Consider the following 16,617-nt stretch of genomic DNA (forward strand, 5'->3'; position numbering starts at 1 on the left):
CCCCGAGGGGCCCCGGGCCCCCCGAGGCTTCAAAGGTTCGCTGCGTGGAAATTAGACAGTGTAACGCGAAGTGACGAGGGCCTTAAAGTCGCCTCTGCATTTTTAACGAGCCCCGGTCTCCCCGGTTTTAATACTTTCATCACTCGGAGTCGGCGTTCTGCTCGCGTGATGCATATTTTAAAACTACACCATGTATTTTTCTTATGCATTAATCACATTAATCCGATCCGCTCCTCGCCGACCCGGGTCACGGAGTCAGAACCGCGAGGAGCACGGGCCGGATCTGGATTATCTGTAAAGCCAAGGTGAAGGCGGCTTGCCTCCCTCTCCCAAAACAGAATAAATACACAATGCGAAGACTGTCAGGAGGAATGGGAGCCTCAGATTGCAGCTTTGCCCCGTGGCCTCGCTGTGGGGCAATCATCGCCCGGTATCAGTGCCGCACTTGATTCTGCTCATCTTCATCGTGGCTCGGCGGAGGAGGAAATGTCAGCGGCCGGCGCCCCAAACCCCGGCCGCGTGCACCATGAGATATCACTTTAATTGTGTCTGTGTGTATTTGTTCCTAATAAAGGTTTAAAGTTCATGACTGCCTTTAGGGAGGGAGGAAGAAAGAGAAAAAAACAAGGAGCCGAGAGAACAATTTAACCGAATGGTTCATTCCAGCTTCCAGTTATCTCCCTGTACTTTCTCAAGATAAAATCAAGTTCAGACACTTCTCCTTAAAATGTAGCTTAAAAGGGACGAGTGTGTGGCGTTATTTCCAATTTCACACCACGTGGACGCCATGCCGAGGTTTTCTTGTCTGCCACTTTGAGGATTTCGCTTCTTTTTTTGTCTTTTTTCTGTGTTTTACCCCTATCTGATATACGTATTCATCCATTTGCTGACTTTTCCACTGCAGGGGAGGACGATAAAACCCCTTTCCTCCATAATCATGGAATCAAACAACACTGGAGTCCCGCCCGCTGGGTCGATTCCAGTCGTTCAGGTCACATTTGAAAACGAACAAGAAAGAAGGAAAAGTTTCAACAACAAATAACATGAGCAAGTTACAGTTAGTGTAAACTGGAGGCAAGAGAAAGAAATCTAGAGAAAAAAACCAATCACAGTACTGATATCATGAAGCCCTGATCAGAAGCTTATTCCGTGTGTAAAGCCAGACTCACACCGTCACTTCCCGATCTTTGTGCTAAATTGTTCATTACAACCGGAAAATAAGCTCGACCAATGCGCTTCATGTGGTTTTTGCGATCGATCCTTTTACGCCACAGGCCACATGCATTCCTTTGGTAGTCTGAGGAATTATTAATCATAAAGTAAATAAATGCATGCATTGCTATGGCTTTGCTCTGCTTTAGATTGGAAATGTAGGGAGTGTGTGCTCATGGCTGTGTGTGTATCCATCCCAGCAGCGCTCTCTAACAGTTAACATTCAACAAATATCACTTCATAGTAGTGTTTTTTCCCCGTCACTGACATCCACCCTGCTATTTATTAAACTTAAGAGAGGACTGCATGCCTACATGGGCGCTATGGTAGTTTGTGCTGTTGTTTACTTTATTAATAAAACTACAAGAGCATGGTGAACGTTAACGATGGCGAGTAGACGAACGGTCACATAGACAGACGAAGTCGCATTGCTTTTCATCCACTAACATTGTTTCATGCATTGACACAGAAAGACAAACTTAGGCTTGGAAGCCTTTTCAGTGGCTCTAATCACTGTTGTCATGTAAACAAACGCCCAAAACGCTACGGATGTTTTGCGTTTTCGCTTGAAAACGTTGCCGTGTGAACGGTGTTGGTTTTGATTGTGCTCCGTCAGGAGAGTGGATTGCTTTAGGGTGGTTTGTTGTGTTGTTTTAGCTGAGATTTTCTCACATTCTGTGGTATCCGTCCAAGCTGAGGTCTGCAGGTTTAATCTGGTGAAAATCTCTGTTTAGCAGCTGAAACAGCTGAACATTTAAGTCCTAAAGACTCCATACCTGTGTGTGTGTGTGTGTGTGTGTGAGTGCGTGTCTCCGTCCGTCCGTCAGCAGCCGTGATGAAGGAGCGAGTAAACAGCTGCTCCGCCGGCCCCCGTCGCATCCCTCACTCCAGTCTAGTCCTCTCCGGTTGACGCCGAGGCGCCACTTCCTCCCCTCGGTTCCCCGGCTCCATCTCTCCATCTTCTAATTGTTTTCCCTCTCTGCCTCGTTCAATCACAGTCAGAGTGTCAGGCTGCCACCTTCCCCCTCCTTCTCTCCACCCAGACGTCGCACGCCGTCACCCGCTTGTTGACAGAGCGCGGTGCGAACGAGGCCTCCCCGGGGTGCGCTGGGCAGATCGCACTTGGCATTATCATGCTGTTTACGCCACCGCGCTTAGCCGGCACTCACACAGGCCCACGCTCGCCGTTCTACCGGCGGGCCGACCATACATCAAGCGTGCGGTGTCACACCGGTGGATCGATCGGATCCTCCACCGGGTTCTTTGTGTCACATCTTTAATGGACATTGCAAACAGTTTCAGGTTGATCTGAATTTAGATGGAAAGATGAGGTAGTTCTGCATCCGTAGAAATGACTGTTTGGAGGCCCAGTTGGTTTGTTTCGCTGTGGGTTCAAGTGCTTCATCACGCGTCTCTCTTTTAGTTTTTACACAGGTCAGAGGTCAAATGTGAATAGAAATGCATTGCATAACTGAAACCCCAGAAATGCGTCAGACACATTTTAGTTCACATACAGCCCAATTTCATCTTGATCTGCTTGGACTGGTAAACTGGAGTCATAATAACCTTCAAATTTAAATTTTCTTTGTTGTGGGGTAGCGTCTTCCAGATGAAAATGTCCATATTTTTATAAAACCATGAATAAAAATGATTAAAATCTCAACATAAAGCCATTTTTTTTAATGAAAGCTTCTGGTACAAAATACAATAAAATGTCCACAAAAAAAAACTCCTCCTCTCTCTGTTGCATCATGGGTGTTTTTCTAAAGTCACCCTGGCAGCACGTTGAGGCTAATGCTGTTTTTCTAGCTTTCATGACACATTGAGTGATATCTCAGCTCAATGCTGTGTCTGCTGCTCTTAAGAAACTTGTTTTTCAATTTTTTGTAGAATGTTTTAATAATTCGCTACTGATTGGAATCTCTTGTAGTCCGGTTTTGGCCCACGGGCCTTATATTTCACATCCCTGCTTCATATACTCCCGTCCACACTGCATCACAAGTAATAATTGTAACTCGTGTTGAAAACTGCCAGTTGAAATCACAGACACGAAGCTCTTTTTTTATTTGCCCAACCTAAGCGTAGCGGGAAGAAATCAAAATGCTTCAAACGACAAATGTTTGACGTCCGTTTATTTTAGACTATTATTACAGCATAGAGCGTTTTGCTGCGTGCTAACCTGGAGCTGTGTCCTCACGCAAGTTCAGTAGCAGACTCCTACAGCGTCCCACACACACACACAGGCGCACAGACACACAAACACACACACACGCACCTTGGGACATGCATGTCAATTCATTTCATTTCACACCAGGACTCCAATCAGTGCCGTTGGAGCCAACAGGCAACACAATCTCCAACCAGCCAGAAAGAAAAGCGAGCGGAGATGAAATCTGCTTCCTCTCGCCGTTAGCTCCAGGCTCTTCAGGGCTCCACCGGGCTCCCACCTGTTTGTTTCTCCATTATCCTGAGAGATAGGTGCATAAATATGCTTACAACAATACTGGAATGAAAAGAGAAACTTGCTCTTGGTGGATACAAAAGCAATGGTGGTGATTGACCAAAACCGTCCCGGAGGCAGAGGCAGCAGCGCTGCGTGTGTGTGTGTGTGTGTGTGTGTGTGTGTGTGTGTGTGTGTGTGTGTGTGTGTGTGTGTGTGTGTGTGTGTGTGTGTGTGTGTGTGTGTGTGTGTGTGTGTGTGTGTGTGTGTGTGCGCCCGCATCATTCTCAATCAGGAACGGCAAGTGCTGCTGGTGCTACAGTGTTTGTGTCTACAATCAGACAGAGATTGAAATAATTTGACCTGCATCCAGGGTGTGACGGGGGAAAGAAAGCACCGGCCGTCCAAAGCAATTTCCTCTGGAGTTTGTGTGACATTCTTTGAACATTCATGCGCAAAGCAGCAATTCATGGTGTTTTTCTCCGAGGAAATTGTTGATAATTCACACATTTTCTGGAATTTCTGTGTCACACAACAAGTTTAGTTGTTGCCACCCGATAACATCGCATCTTAGAGCCATGGAGGAACCGAGTCCACCAGAGCTGCAGCGGTGCCACTTTTTTAAAGAGCCAGTACGAGTACGAGTGCTAACTTTTAGATGCTTGATGATACAGAAAAGGAAAAATAAACAATTTGCGTAAAACAGTAAAACTGACTCTCAAAACCACTAAAAGAATCAACTTGAATGAGCTGAACCGAAGGTCAAAGGTCAGAACAAAAGTAAAACAGGTGATTAAAACACAGATTAAAATGAAAAGATTGAATCCAACACAATTACTGTGAACATAGTAACTCTTGAAAAATGTAAGAAAACACATTTTAAATTGTAGTTTTATCCAGATCTTACTGATCTGACATCGGGCTAACTCTGCTGATGAAGATACGGCTAGCTATGATGAAGTAGCTTTCTCAAACTATTCAGTTCAAGCTCTAGCTCCCTTCTAACGACTGACTGACCACCGACCTACGTACAGTAGACCAATGAAACCAATAATGAAGCATCGTAGTGTATTTTACACTTTCATGCACTGCTGCTTTACCGACAACGTCCACAAGATGGCGGCACGTTGGCAGCACATAGACTCGGCAGGCACATCTCTCCACCGTCAGCACGGGGTCTATGTATCATATGTCTACGCTCATCAAGGCCATGCTGCTGTGCTGGTTCCGGGGTAACATGAAGTCGAGTTGTTTGGACTCAAATTTTAGAATTACTAACATGTGCTAAGATAGCTTAAAGTTGCCTTTGGCAGGCTGAGATTCTGATCTCAACGAGTGAAATCTGCACAAAATACAAACAGATTATGTCATTTAGTCCAGTGTCGCTGTAATATCGAATTAATAGTCACAGTTTCAAAGGGACTGAGATGATTGACTTCCTCAGGAAGTGTTTCCCTCGTCACCTGATGTCGAACATGTCCTGAAGGCTCGTCGCTTCAATAAAACAACGCATGTTTGCAGCTGTTATGATGGCGCTGCGTTTCCCGATAATGTGTGTGTGTATATACACACAAGCACATCCTTCATCTCGCTCCTTCACACACACACACACACACACACACACACACACACATAAACATATAAATACACCCAAACTGTGGCGGGCTGAGTACTGTGGAGCTGCCAGGGCTTGATGACGCCTGCTGGGTCTCAGCAGCGTATAATTACTCACTCAAGTGGTTCATATCCACCGCTCCATCTCTGGAGACGGAGCGCGTGCGTGCCGTGTGCCGGTACAACGCCGCCTCGGGTCCATATAGCAGACCGACGTCTCATTTGCATTCATTTCGTCGTATTTGAGCTCGGACTCCATTCGGCACCTGAAACAAGCTGCTTCATGTTTTATATTTTTTTCATTTTTTTCCCCATACTGAGTGTGCTTGTTTCCCAACAAGAAGGAAAAGTCTGCGGCGGACAAACACAGAGTTGGCACTTATTCCCTAGAACAAAAAGATACATCATACTTTCAGAAAAATACATAGAAATGCTTTTTTTTTCTCTTTTTTTCTTGTTGTTAATGATCGTCAGCAGTCTGACAGAGAGACATTGTTCCGGCGTCGAGCTTCCATCAGCATTTACGCCTCTTTTTTTGGAGGCGAGAACGCTTCTTTTGTTCTTTCTGTCTACCTGTCTAACCTTCTTAATAAAGTTCTGAGACAAGAGATGATGTTGTCTCTCGGTTCAGCATTTACACTGAGTTATGATTTCTTCTTCCAACAAAAAGCTAAACTTCTGTCTTTGTGCCTGTTTTGTGTGAAGCCGGTGTCAGGCAGCAGTGGCTCTCTAACACTCGCACGCCGCAGCAGCAGGTGATTAAACCGCCGGACTCTGCCGAGCTCTGATTGTAGTCAAGTCATCTGATATGGCTCGCTGACTTTCCCATTTAGATGTGGTGTAGATAGAGCTGCTTCCCTGATCACTGACACTTAGATCGAATTGCCATTTCTAGATTACACCTAACAGCCACAAAATATGACTCTGCCAATCCCCGGATTTCATCCGTCCATATTCTGTCCGGCTTTATCCAACTTCAGGGCCAGGCGTTCGTCACGGGGCGGCAAACAAGCACACACACACTCATGCTGATGACTGTGGGAGGAAGCGAAAGCATTGTACAAATAGGACATGTAGACTCGACAAAACGATGCTGTGAAGCCAGAATTACTCATTACATATCAATAAGCATCTTACATGACTGCTGCTGAGAAGCATCTAACCCCAAATAGCTCCTGTGTATCTAATTTTATTCACCAGTTCCGCTGTGAAAAAACTGATTTCAGCTTAGATTTCAGCAGGGCAGCAGATCTAAAAACCACAAAAACCACAAATTTAAAGAAGGATGAGCAAACTGACCTATCCAGCTTTTGCAACTGGACCACACACACACATTTTGGCAAACAGGTGTTTGATACAGCGCTAAAATATGTCACGACGAAACCTTTTTAAAACATTAACATTGCTGTTGAACCAATAACAGATCTGACTCCACCTTGTGGCTGAAATTGTTGTTGCAACAAGTTGTACTCCAGCGCGATCAGCTGTGTTTATGAGGTTATATGTTATTTATTCTTATCCTGTTGATTGTGTCAGAGCACCTTTACTGTTTTTGGATGTGCAGAGCTCCTCCTCTCATGTAGAAATGATCATTTCTGCATTGGATACGTAGAGCGAATTTGTTATTTGCAAAGGTTATCAGCATCTGATTAGAATAAAATCCAGCTCAATAAGTAGCAGTATGCAGTCGGTACCCTCCCCTTGACCTTCTGCTTTGCTTCTCCTTAGGTATTTACCAGTTCGCAGTTCCCGAGTCCTCCAAGTCGGGCACCCCAGTCGGCCGAATCCAGGCCACCGACAGAGACATCGGCAGGAACGCCGAGATGTTCTTCACCATCGTCAGTGGAGACGGGATGGACATGTTTGACATCTCCACCGACAAAGACACTCAGGAGGGAGTCATCACCGTCAGCAAGGTAACGACGGGTATATCTTGGTGTAATTCTTACTGTCTGACTGATAACAGACACTGCAGTGACTCCAGGAACGGTCAGTCTCGCTGCATCACAACACACAAACCTCCTGCTGCATTGTATTTGTAGTTTTAGGGTATTTCTGAATAATCTAAACTGAAATAGTTGTTTTTCTTTGACATGTTTAGCTGACAAAGTGAGACTGGTGTCAAATTACGTACATTCTATGCTCCCATTCACACAGCGTTTTTGGCGATGTAAAAGCACACCATTTTCAAAATGTTGCACAGGAAACAGTAAAGTTTTCTGAAACAAAAAAAAAAGCTAAAATTATGCATTTTGGCTTAAAAGGTTGTGTAACCAGGTTCTGTATTCAGGCGGGGAAAAAAGAGGGTTTTACCTTCATCCACTTTTTTTTTTCCATTAGCAAGTGTTAGCATCGTCGGTTGCTTCTGAAATGACTCGGTAAAATATTTCATGGTTAGATTAAACTTGGCAAAATGATTTAGCCTGCAGAAAAATTATAAAAGATTCAACCGCAAACTGCCGAGACGTAGGACAACCTGAACGGCTCAGTTTCAGCTTCCATTTGAATTCCACAAATAAAACGCACCGGCACAAGTCCTTTCGCATTTTCCGTGTTTCTTGTGAAATCCATAGCTTCCCTCACGTCAACGTTGAAGTAGGACCAGCTTTTAATTGTCTCCGTACTTTTCTCACGGCGTTGGTGAAATCAAATTACCTCTGAAGCAGTGATTCAGCAGATCCCACACTTTGGACTCATCAGGACCCTGCCCACGTAGCCTGTTTTACACGTACTGTTAAATATGCAAAGCCCGGGCATGCTTGACAGATGAAAGAAACCAAATTAAACTTATTCATCTTTACCTTCACAGCCCCCCTAGTCCCGGCTTTTTGCAGCAGACGCTAATGTACGCGGCTGAAGCCTTTTCAAGCTGCCGGATTGTTTGAGACGTCTCGCAGCGTCCTCAACGAGTGTGTTTACTGATGTACAATCACAATTGATATTTAGAAATCCCTTTGTTCCTCTTGCTGACACCGCCTAAGAAAGTCGGCAGGCTTCAACAAAGAAGTAATGATATTCTGTCAGCGGGATGCGAGACGAAGACAATATCACGGTTTTCTTAAAGGAGAGGCAACACATGTGAGGCTCCTCGACTCAATCTGAAGCTTTGTCCTTGTTTGAAACAACTAGCAACAGCCGGGTCCGTCTCCGATAATGCCGAGGAACAGATTTCATCAAACTTATTTGCACCTTGGAAAAAGCTATTGTCGTTTGTCATCAGATTGGATTTGTCAACTGTTTTATATCACGTTTTATTAATGTTAGAGCCTCCGCTGTAACAGCGTGTGCTGTTTCTCCTCATTCTTTTGTTGTTCAGACAAGACAGCGGTGCTACGACGAGAGAGATGCCTTCTTGCATTTCATAAATCCTGCCTTTGATGCTCAACTTCTCATCTATCAAATTAAATATTAAATCACTGGCTGTCTTGCAGTATTACAAATAAATGGGCTGCTCTGCGTGGCTTGAAGCCTTCTGTTACAATAAATATGTACACCATACATAGTCAACCCAGGGCCCTGCTGAGAAGTTTATTGTGTCTTTCAGGCTTGCTTTCACATCCGCTTCATTTCACATCGTTTGGCATTGTTCCACAAAAACATCCATCGCTACTGACTGGCGTCCAAATTGTCAAATGGGCCGCCAATATTTACAGCTCTTACCTTCAATTACAACTAAAGGTTATTTTCATATGAATGTTTTTCATTACTTTGCCGATGGGAATCCTTTATAATGCAGGCACCCTTCTTTTGTAGATGTCCTAGTTCATGGTGCCAGTGCCACTGAGAGGGAATAGTGCACCGTTTATCATGTCTTTGTATTGTCTGCCACCCTCACCACCTGCTGCAGGTCCTTATTCTCCATTGTGAAAGAGTCGCACAGTGCAGTTGTTGGTCTGTCGATTCACAGTAATCAGCCAGAAATGAAGGAAGCAAGCTGTTAGACGAGGGGATGGAAAAATATCAATTTTCTAAAGGAGTGCAAATACGAGGGCTAACTTTTAGCCTGAGCTCTCAATGTGCCGCCACACACTCCAGCTCACCGTTAATAATAAGAGAGTCAGTGGTACTTTAATTGTGTTTAGGATGTAGCATGTCCGGTGGGTGAACTCTGAAACTCTTTAGCATGTAGCATGGAGCATGGCTCGTGGGAAAATCCTCCTGATCCACTGAGGAGCTGAACTCATGATCGACTAACTCCGCTGGTCCAAACGTCTCAGCTGATTAGGATGCTGGTGTCGTAAACTAGCTGTTACCCCTTCTCTTGATATTTTGGCAGAGCATAGTTTGCAGCTTGTTCTACTTTTATCATTCTCGTATTAAAGAAACTAAACATGATTCAAGTAATTATTAAAGACCGTCAGATCCAAAAGATGAAACCCTTTGAAAACATTTGGAATCGTAATGACTTTGAATAAGTTCTCGTTTTGGTTCTCGGCGTCAGCAAGTCGCTAAAGGTTAGCACTCCTGCTTGTACTCGTCCTTTAAAAAGGTGGTATTGACCGATCCCTAATTAATTTCAACGTTCCCGAATTTCCTGCAGTCGACCTGTCGGATAAGCGACATCTCCGAATTGGCCCGCTACATTTTCATTGTTATCATATCAGACTTGGGCGCCGTTTGCTCTCGATACTGAGTCTGCCGCCCACTGGGTACTGATCAGCAGAATAGAATGGAAGAATGGCTGGATTCAGTTCATTGGAGTAATTAAAGTTGGTCAATAGTTCTGACAGGTTTCTGTAGAGCAGAAAGTGTAAATGATGCACAGAAGATTCCCTTTCACAGCTGTTGTCTCTTTGCATTTTCAGTCTTTGGATTACGAGAAGAAGCAGTCGTACACGGTGGAAATCCAGGTCCAGAACACGCAGATGGACCCTCGCTTCATGTCCTCCAACTCCAAGGACATGGCCACGGTCCGGATCGCCGTGGAGGACGTGGACGAGCCGCCGCTGTTCGACAAAGCCAGCTACGTGATGGACGTGAAGGAGGACGCCGCGTTAGGCGCGGCGGTCGGCTCGGTCAGCGCCATGGACCCCGACAGCGCCCGCAGCATGGTCAAGTAAGGCGCAATCCCTCAAAGAAACCTCTGATATATGCTTCCAGTTTTAGTCCACAGGCCTTATGTTTGACACCCCCTTCTGTAGACGGCATCCGCTTTGCTTCAGAAGCTGACGTGAAGCGAGCTTCCACACAGCTGCAGTCAGCTATTCTTGGCGTTTGGTGGATTTAATGGGTGCGACGTTGTAAACACACACCATTTATTATTTAAATGACGACGAAACACCATTAATTCTTCTGTTAGGGAAAAAAAAAACTGAGATTGCTCATGTCAGAGCCTGAATTTACCAACAGCAGAGCAGACGGAAGGGGCCCGTCGTGTCTTTACATGTGTTTTCCAATCTGGAAAAAATAAAAATGGTGGCTCAGGATGTCAGAGCAGCGTTGACAACCTCACCAAAACAGAGCCAAGATTAGATTACAGTGTATAGATTTGCCTCCACCTTCTTTTCCAGCATTGGGTTTTAGTTAAGTCCCGACAAATAAGGTGGCATAAAAGAATTTCCCGTCACAGCCGCACCGTTTTCGGTAAATTAGGTACTTTGCTGTTAATGTCACTGCTCTGACAATGGCGCCATTTGATGAATGTCAGCTTTAATCCGAACACAGAACAAAAACACCATTCACTAGCTTTTTAATCTTAACCTGCATAATAGCTCAGGAAAAAAGCTACTAAACAAGCAGACGCCAGGGAAAAGTTCATGCATCTGTTTGGAGGTTGAAGAGAAAAGCTGATCAGAAACAGAAACATTCAGATACGCTGTAGTCTTTTACCGAAGGGAAGAGGCAACAGAAGCACACACACGAACACTGGACAACAAACACAATGTTTGGAGCTTATAGACAATAACAGGATCACAACAGAGTCAAGCTTAAAGAACAAGGGTCTCAAAACATCAAGGGTTGTGGTCCAAAACCGGCCTGCAAGAGACTGACCCCTGACTATTATAGATCCACAGCACGGACGGAGCAATTGTCTACTTTTAACTTTGACCATTTTTCGTTCCTCGGATTAAAATGTTGAAGTGAGTTTGAAAGAGGATCTGGAGATTACTGGAGACATCACCAGAGGAAGCTGGGGTTTGGGTGGATGTGGAGGCTGTTGGTCCCCTGTGGTCCAGTCCAGCCGAGCTGTGGTCTGTTCTGATGTTCTGTTGTTGTGGTTCATGACATAATTACATAAGGCATTAATCACACTTTAATGAACATCACCAGGTCTGCTTGAGTCATCAGGCTTATGTTGGAGATCCTGCACCCTCTTCTCCGCAGTATTTAGAATTTGAACGGTCAAGAGAAATGGCAGCAACACTGATACTGGCTCAAAACGGTCCTGAACGTCCAGCTCACCTCCTGAACCCTCAGAGCCGGTGGTCTGAATCCGTCAGTTCATTTCCGTCTAATGAGAGTCACATCTACAAGTTGTACACCTTTGTTTTGTCCTAACAGTGAATCCATCGCTGTAGTCACACATTAAATCATGCCTAGCGAAGGAAGCCTTTTTTCTGCTGCGTAGGTATGCACGTCGGCACTTTCCTGCTCGGCTATTCTGGAAATCTCAGCAAAAAAAAAAAAAAAAAGAATCCACGCAGGAGTGCGACTTCAAATGGCCCCTCAAAGCTCCAAAGGTTTGATAGCAGTTCTCCTCAGAGTGGTGAAAACAGGAGAAATTTCAAGCGGGTTCAAGGATGGATGTTGGAGCGATCAGTGTTGAGATTACAAACCAAGCAGGGAAAAGTGCTGAGTGCATACACAACACAAACCGCACCTATGGGCTATATATAAACCCCGCCGCCTCACTGCGGTACTGTTCATTATTGATGCGTGGCATTAAGATAGTTTGAGCTGTGCTGCTTTCTTGTTAGTAATTGTCCATTACTCAAGCGGTGTCAATGCATCTTGGGAATTTTACAAAGTAAAAAGGCCTAAGGCCCTCAGTAATTTGCAGAGTTGCAGCGGGTATTGATCAGGTGGTGCACAACTGCTAAGATAAACTTTCCTCATCTCAAAGGGTTATTTGAATTCCTGCCAAAAAAAACAAAAAAGAGAAAAGTAATAGGATGCAGCCTGAAACAGGAAATTTGAAAACAGTATAAACCAGAAGTGGCAAATCTCAAAAGTGTTGCTGCTTCATTGCCGCACACTTTAGTCGACATTTCTGTGACGGCAGATCTCTGCAGTTCCTCCTGCTTTACATGCTTCAGACCGCCTGATTTTGACCTCTGTGAGAGCGACTCAGAGTGAAAGGATCAAAGCAGCTGATGGGAACAGTTATCGATAGCGACGCTGCAGAAGTTGATGGATTTAAGAATGACCGAGTCAATAGTGGCTAAAAGCCAAGACTTCCTGTCTCTGCTTCAAGAGAAGCCATTTACAAAACAGGAGTTTGGGTCCAGTCGGGTGATTTCTTCTTCATCTTTTTCCCCGTTTAAATGACAACTTTCAAAAAGTTGCATTTTCAGTGGCTCCGAGCGCAGCTGTCTTGTAAACAAACATCCAAAACACAATGAACGTTTTGCATTCTCACTTGAAAGTGCCGTCCTGTAAACAGGGCCGTCAATAATCCGGTCTGTTTCAGTGCTGATGATAACTCTGTCCATGTCTATTAGATTCTTAAATAAAAAGTTAGTATAAAAATTATTAAGGCTTGAAAGAGGTTGCCTAAGACGGAACAATACTCTTCGAGAGCAGGTTGTGGTCTGCGGTCGTTTTGAGGGGGTCTCCCAAGACAGATTATGAGTGTGAGATCGCGCGCTGCAGCCATGCGGTTTAAATCACATCAGAGAATCCTGTATATCAGTCAGGTCCGCTTCTCTGTCCCTTGTCTTGTAGGGGTCTGCGGCAGCGCCCGGACACCGGACGATTGTCCAGTTGATCCGTGAGCGCTGCAGGCGGCAGATTAATGAACGTGAAGTCTCAGTTCAGACTGGTCTGAGAGCAGCTGGTGCAGCAACCACAGAAAGGAGCTGTCGCTCGCCTCCTGCCTCGTAACAAACAACAGACTGCGAGACGTCGCTCAGGCCCCCGGAGCCTCGGACTGGAACTGGTCTCGCGCGACGGCGTGCACGCAGGACGGAGCCCGGCTGGAGGCTGGTACTGGGCCATCGTGAGCCGACGCCTGAAGTGGGAAACCTGAACCGTATTCCAATTAAAACGAGCAGGGAGCCGTGCAGCGCTCTTAAAAGTGATGTGTCACGAGGGGCCGTGCGCACGCGGCCGCACGCGCTCGCACGCGCTCGCTCGCACGCCGTTCCAATTATCCTTGTGTTTGTGCACTTGCGCATGAGGATGCATGGCGGAGCCACATTGTGTCAGTGAACTGTAATTTTACCGCTGACTGCTTTCTAATTATGATCAAGCCGGGAAAGTAGCGAGGCAGCGTTTCGCCTTTGAGATTCATATATATCTTCATCCAAAGCAGTAATGAAGATTGAGAGGTGCGTAATTAGGGCCGGATGGCAGGTGGATGCAGCGCGGATGGCGGGGCGAGCCGCGCTCCAGATGCGGGAGGCGCTCGCGCCGTCGTCTGGCTCTGTTTTGACAGGCAGGCGAAAAAGACAGAGGCAGAGGCATCTCACTTCTATTATCTATGGAGTGCTTTGAAGCTGTGAATAGCTGCATTCAGCAACTAGTTCAAAAATAGAGAATGCTCTGTGAGCAGTCCGCAGACAGAGGGAAGATTCACTTGTTTTTTTCTTCTTCAAGCAGCTGTGATGTTTTAACAGGCTACTGTGCGATTGAATGGGAGGAGAAGACAGAATGCCGCAGCGTCTTCTATCTACACAGTTACACGATTCCACTGGCTTGAATATCAAGGCGGTCTGTGTCTTTTTGTCCATATCAAAGTTTGTACCTCCTCTTTTTCTGTGCTTTGGAACTCACTTCACAGTTTGGGTTAAAAAGAGCCTAAATGGGCGTTTGAGTGAAGCCGGGCCCTGAAAACCATGTCGTGATGAATCACAAGATGATCCTTGTCTCTTCTGGGGTTCGTATGTTCTCTTTAGGCATGAATAGGTTTTCTCGTTTGCTTTTGTTCTGGTTTTCCAAAGGAATTGTGGACATGTGTGTTTCAGTGTCTGTCCGGTGATGGAGGGGTGAGCTGTTCTCGACCCCTCCCTCATCAGTCCCTTCTCCACCAAGATGGCTCCAGCGCTGGTTCAGAGCCAGAGTCTGACTTAGCGTCAGTTCTCTGTTTTCCCACCACCTAAGGTCCTGCTCCAGGCTCTAAAATCTGCTGCTTAGCGAGCACCAATGAGCTGGGGGTGCGGTTAGCAAGCCCATGACGAAATACAGAAAATAGAAAAGACGATAGAGCAGATATAAGTATGTACTTAGAAAGAATAAAGAAAACTGTGGTTTTATATTGAACTAGGCATATTGTGAAAGATTACCCAGGTCTCACATGTGGGATGTGCTCATGTAGGAATAATGTTCCACCTTGTATGATTTCAACATCTTCAAGATAATGACTCAACCAGAGCTTTGCATGTTTTGGGCTTGTTTGGCAGTCAAAATGGGAAAGACTGTCTGTTTACATGACGACGGTGCTCAGAGCCTCTGAAAACGCTTTTTTTTGTTTTTAAACAGCTGCAAAAATGTAACTTTTTGAGAAGCAGACAGCAGAAACACTGATACTGCGCTCCACAGGCTCCGTAAGTAGTTTTTCTGCACCCGTGTGAGTAGATTGGCAGACGTTGTCATGTAAACAGGATCTTAAACTAACAAATTTAGAGTCAGACATCATTTATATGACAACATTTTCAAGAGAAAATGCACCAGTTTTTGCATTTTCATTCCAGAAAAGTAGTGCATTTATGCTACTGTTTCAAAAAGAAATCCATTGTCTGTAATAGTATTGAGGACAGAAAGCTTTCGTTTGGAGAAAGTGGCCTTATTGTACCTTCAACATGAAAACAACTCAGGTATTAATTCCTTTAAACGTGCAGAGCTTTGATTTTCCCACTGTAGATCCACTGAACTGACAGTCAAGGTTAATTAATTTACATTCTCTCTGTATCTCACAGTCAGATGAGATTTGTTATTCATACTCACGGGCTCACACGGCAGCGTGGAAATATTCATGCAGCTAATAGAGTTTTAAAACACCGAGCTCTCCGGCTCCCTCCGGCCGCAGCAGCACTGGCACATTTTAACCGGGACGCTCCTGCGGGAGGCGAAACAGCTTCACCCAGCAGATCCGGCCTGCAGTAATGAGCTCGCAATGCTCCTCCGATGACTTTAATTACTCAGGGCTGCACTGTGCACGCTGGTCGTGGATTCGGAGAGTCTCCGGCCTGCAGGAGTTACTGTAGTTTCCCTTCTTCTGCTGGATTAACTTGTCTTAACCCCCACCCCCCCCCTCCTGTGCCGCTCTCATTCCAGGTACTCCATCGATCGGCGCACCGATATGGACCGCCTCTTCAACGTCCACCCGGGAAACGGATCCGTGTTCCTGCTCAAAAGCCTGGACCGGGAGGAGAATCCCTGGCATAACATTTCAGTCATCGCCACAGAGTTCAGTAAGTCCAGCGCCGCCCCCGGGACCCTCCGATCTGCTCATATATCGACGCGCAGAACAAATGCAGGAACGGCAGACAACACGTCTGGCTGCGGAGCATCAGTCACGGCCGCTTATCGAGGAGGAGAGCTCCGTATCAAGTGCTGAGGAGCCGCATATAAGATCTGCAGCGGTTCTGCGTGGGAACCGATAGAGTCACTTCTCCGAAGTTACTGAAGTTTTCCACTTGGCGGTTATTCATCTCGATGCCTTGATAGGTTTTCAGGTTTGCTGAGATTATCGCTGCTTCTTCAATAAGCTCAATCAAACAAAGATTGAGGTTTTTTTTTCCACCAGCACCGTGTGGTCTCAGACAGATCGTAAACGTGTTTTAATGAGTCAGAAAAACATGATTCTGTTTGAGAGGAATTAACACAGATGTGTTAGTGGGGCGACTATATCTGGCATATTTACCTTTTTTATCCTCAAATTTGAAACAAAAAAATGAAGCTGGCTGGATTGTGACTGCTGTAGAAGATATTATTGGTTCAGACAGTCAGTACGACCTTAATGCTGAGATTGATTGTGAAGTCTTGAGGACGTTGTGGGAAGAAAACCAGCGTGGCGGTGAAGTGGTGAGCACTCTTCACTGAAAAGATCAGAATCAAAAGCTTTGGGTTGAGTTTACATGTTTGGTGGTTTTATCCATTTATCCCAGTTTAGGTATCTCTAAACTACTCTCTCAATCAGTCTATACACACTCAGAAATAACGAGGCCAAATACAGAAAATGAAGTATTTTA

At 45.4% G+C, this 16,617-nt stretch overlaps 1 protein-coding gene across 1 annotated transcript in view; it reads left to right on the forward strand.

Moving 5' to 3' along the window:
• The window catches only part of LOC115405205 (cadherin-6-like), a 109,166-nt gene that overhangs the window by 66,203 nt on the left and 26,346 nt on the right, over positions 1–16,617 (forward strand). Inside the window, exons 6-8 of the mRNA XM_030114709.1 lie at positions 6,995–7,182; positions 10,072–10,322; positions 15,701–15,837. Coding sequence (XP_029970569.1) covers positions 6,995–7,182; positions 10,072–10,322; positions 15,701–15,837 — 576 coding nt within the window. The remainder of the gene's footprint in view (positions 1–6,994; positions 7,183–10,071; positions 10,323–15,700; positions 15,838–16,617) is intronic.

Source organism: Salarias fasciatus, chromosome 18, assembly GCF_902148845.1.
Source record: "Salarias fasciatus chromosome 18, fSalaFa1.1, whole genome shotgun sequence".
NCBI lineage: Eukaryota > Metazoa > Chordata > Actinopteri > Blenniiformes > Blenniidae > Salarias > Salarias fasciatus.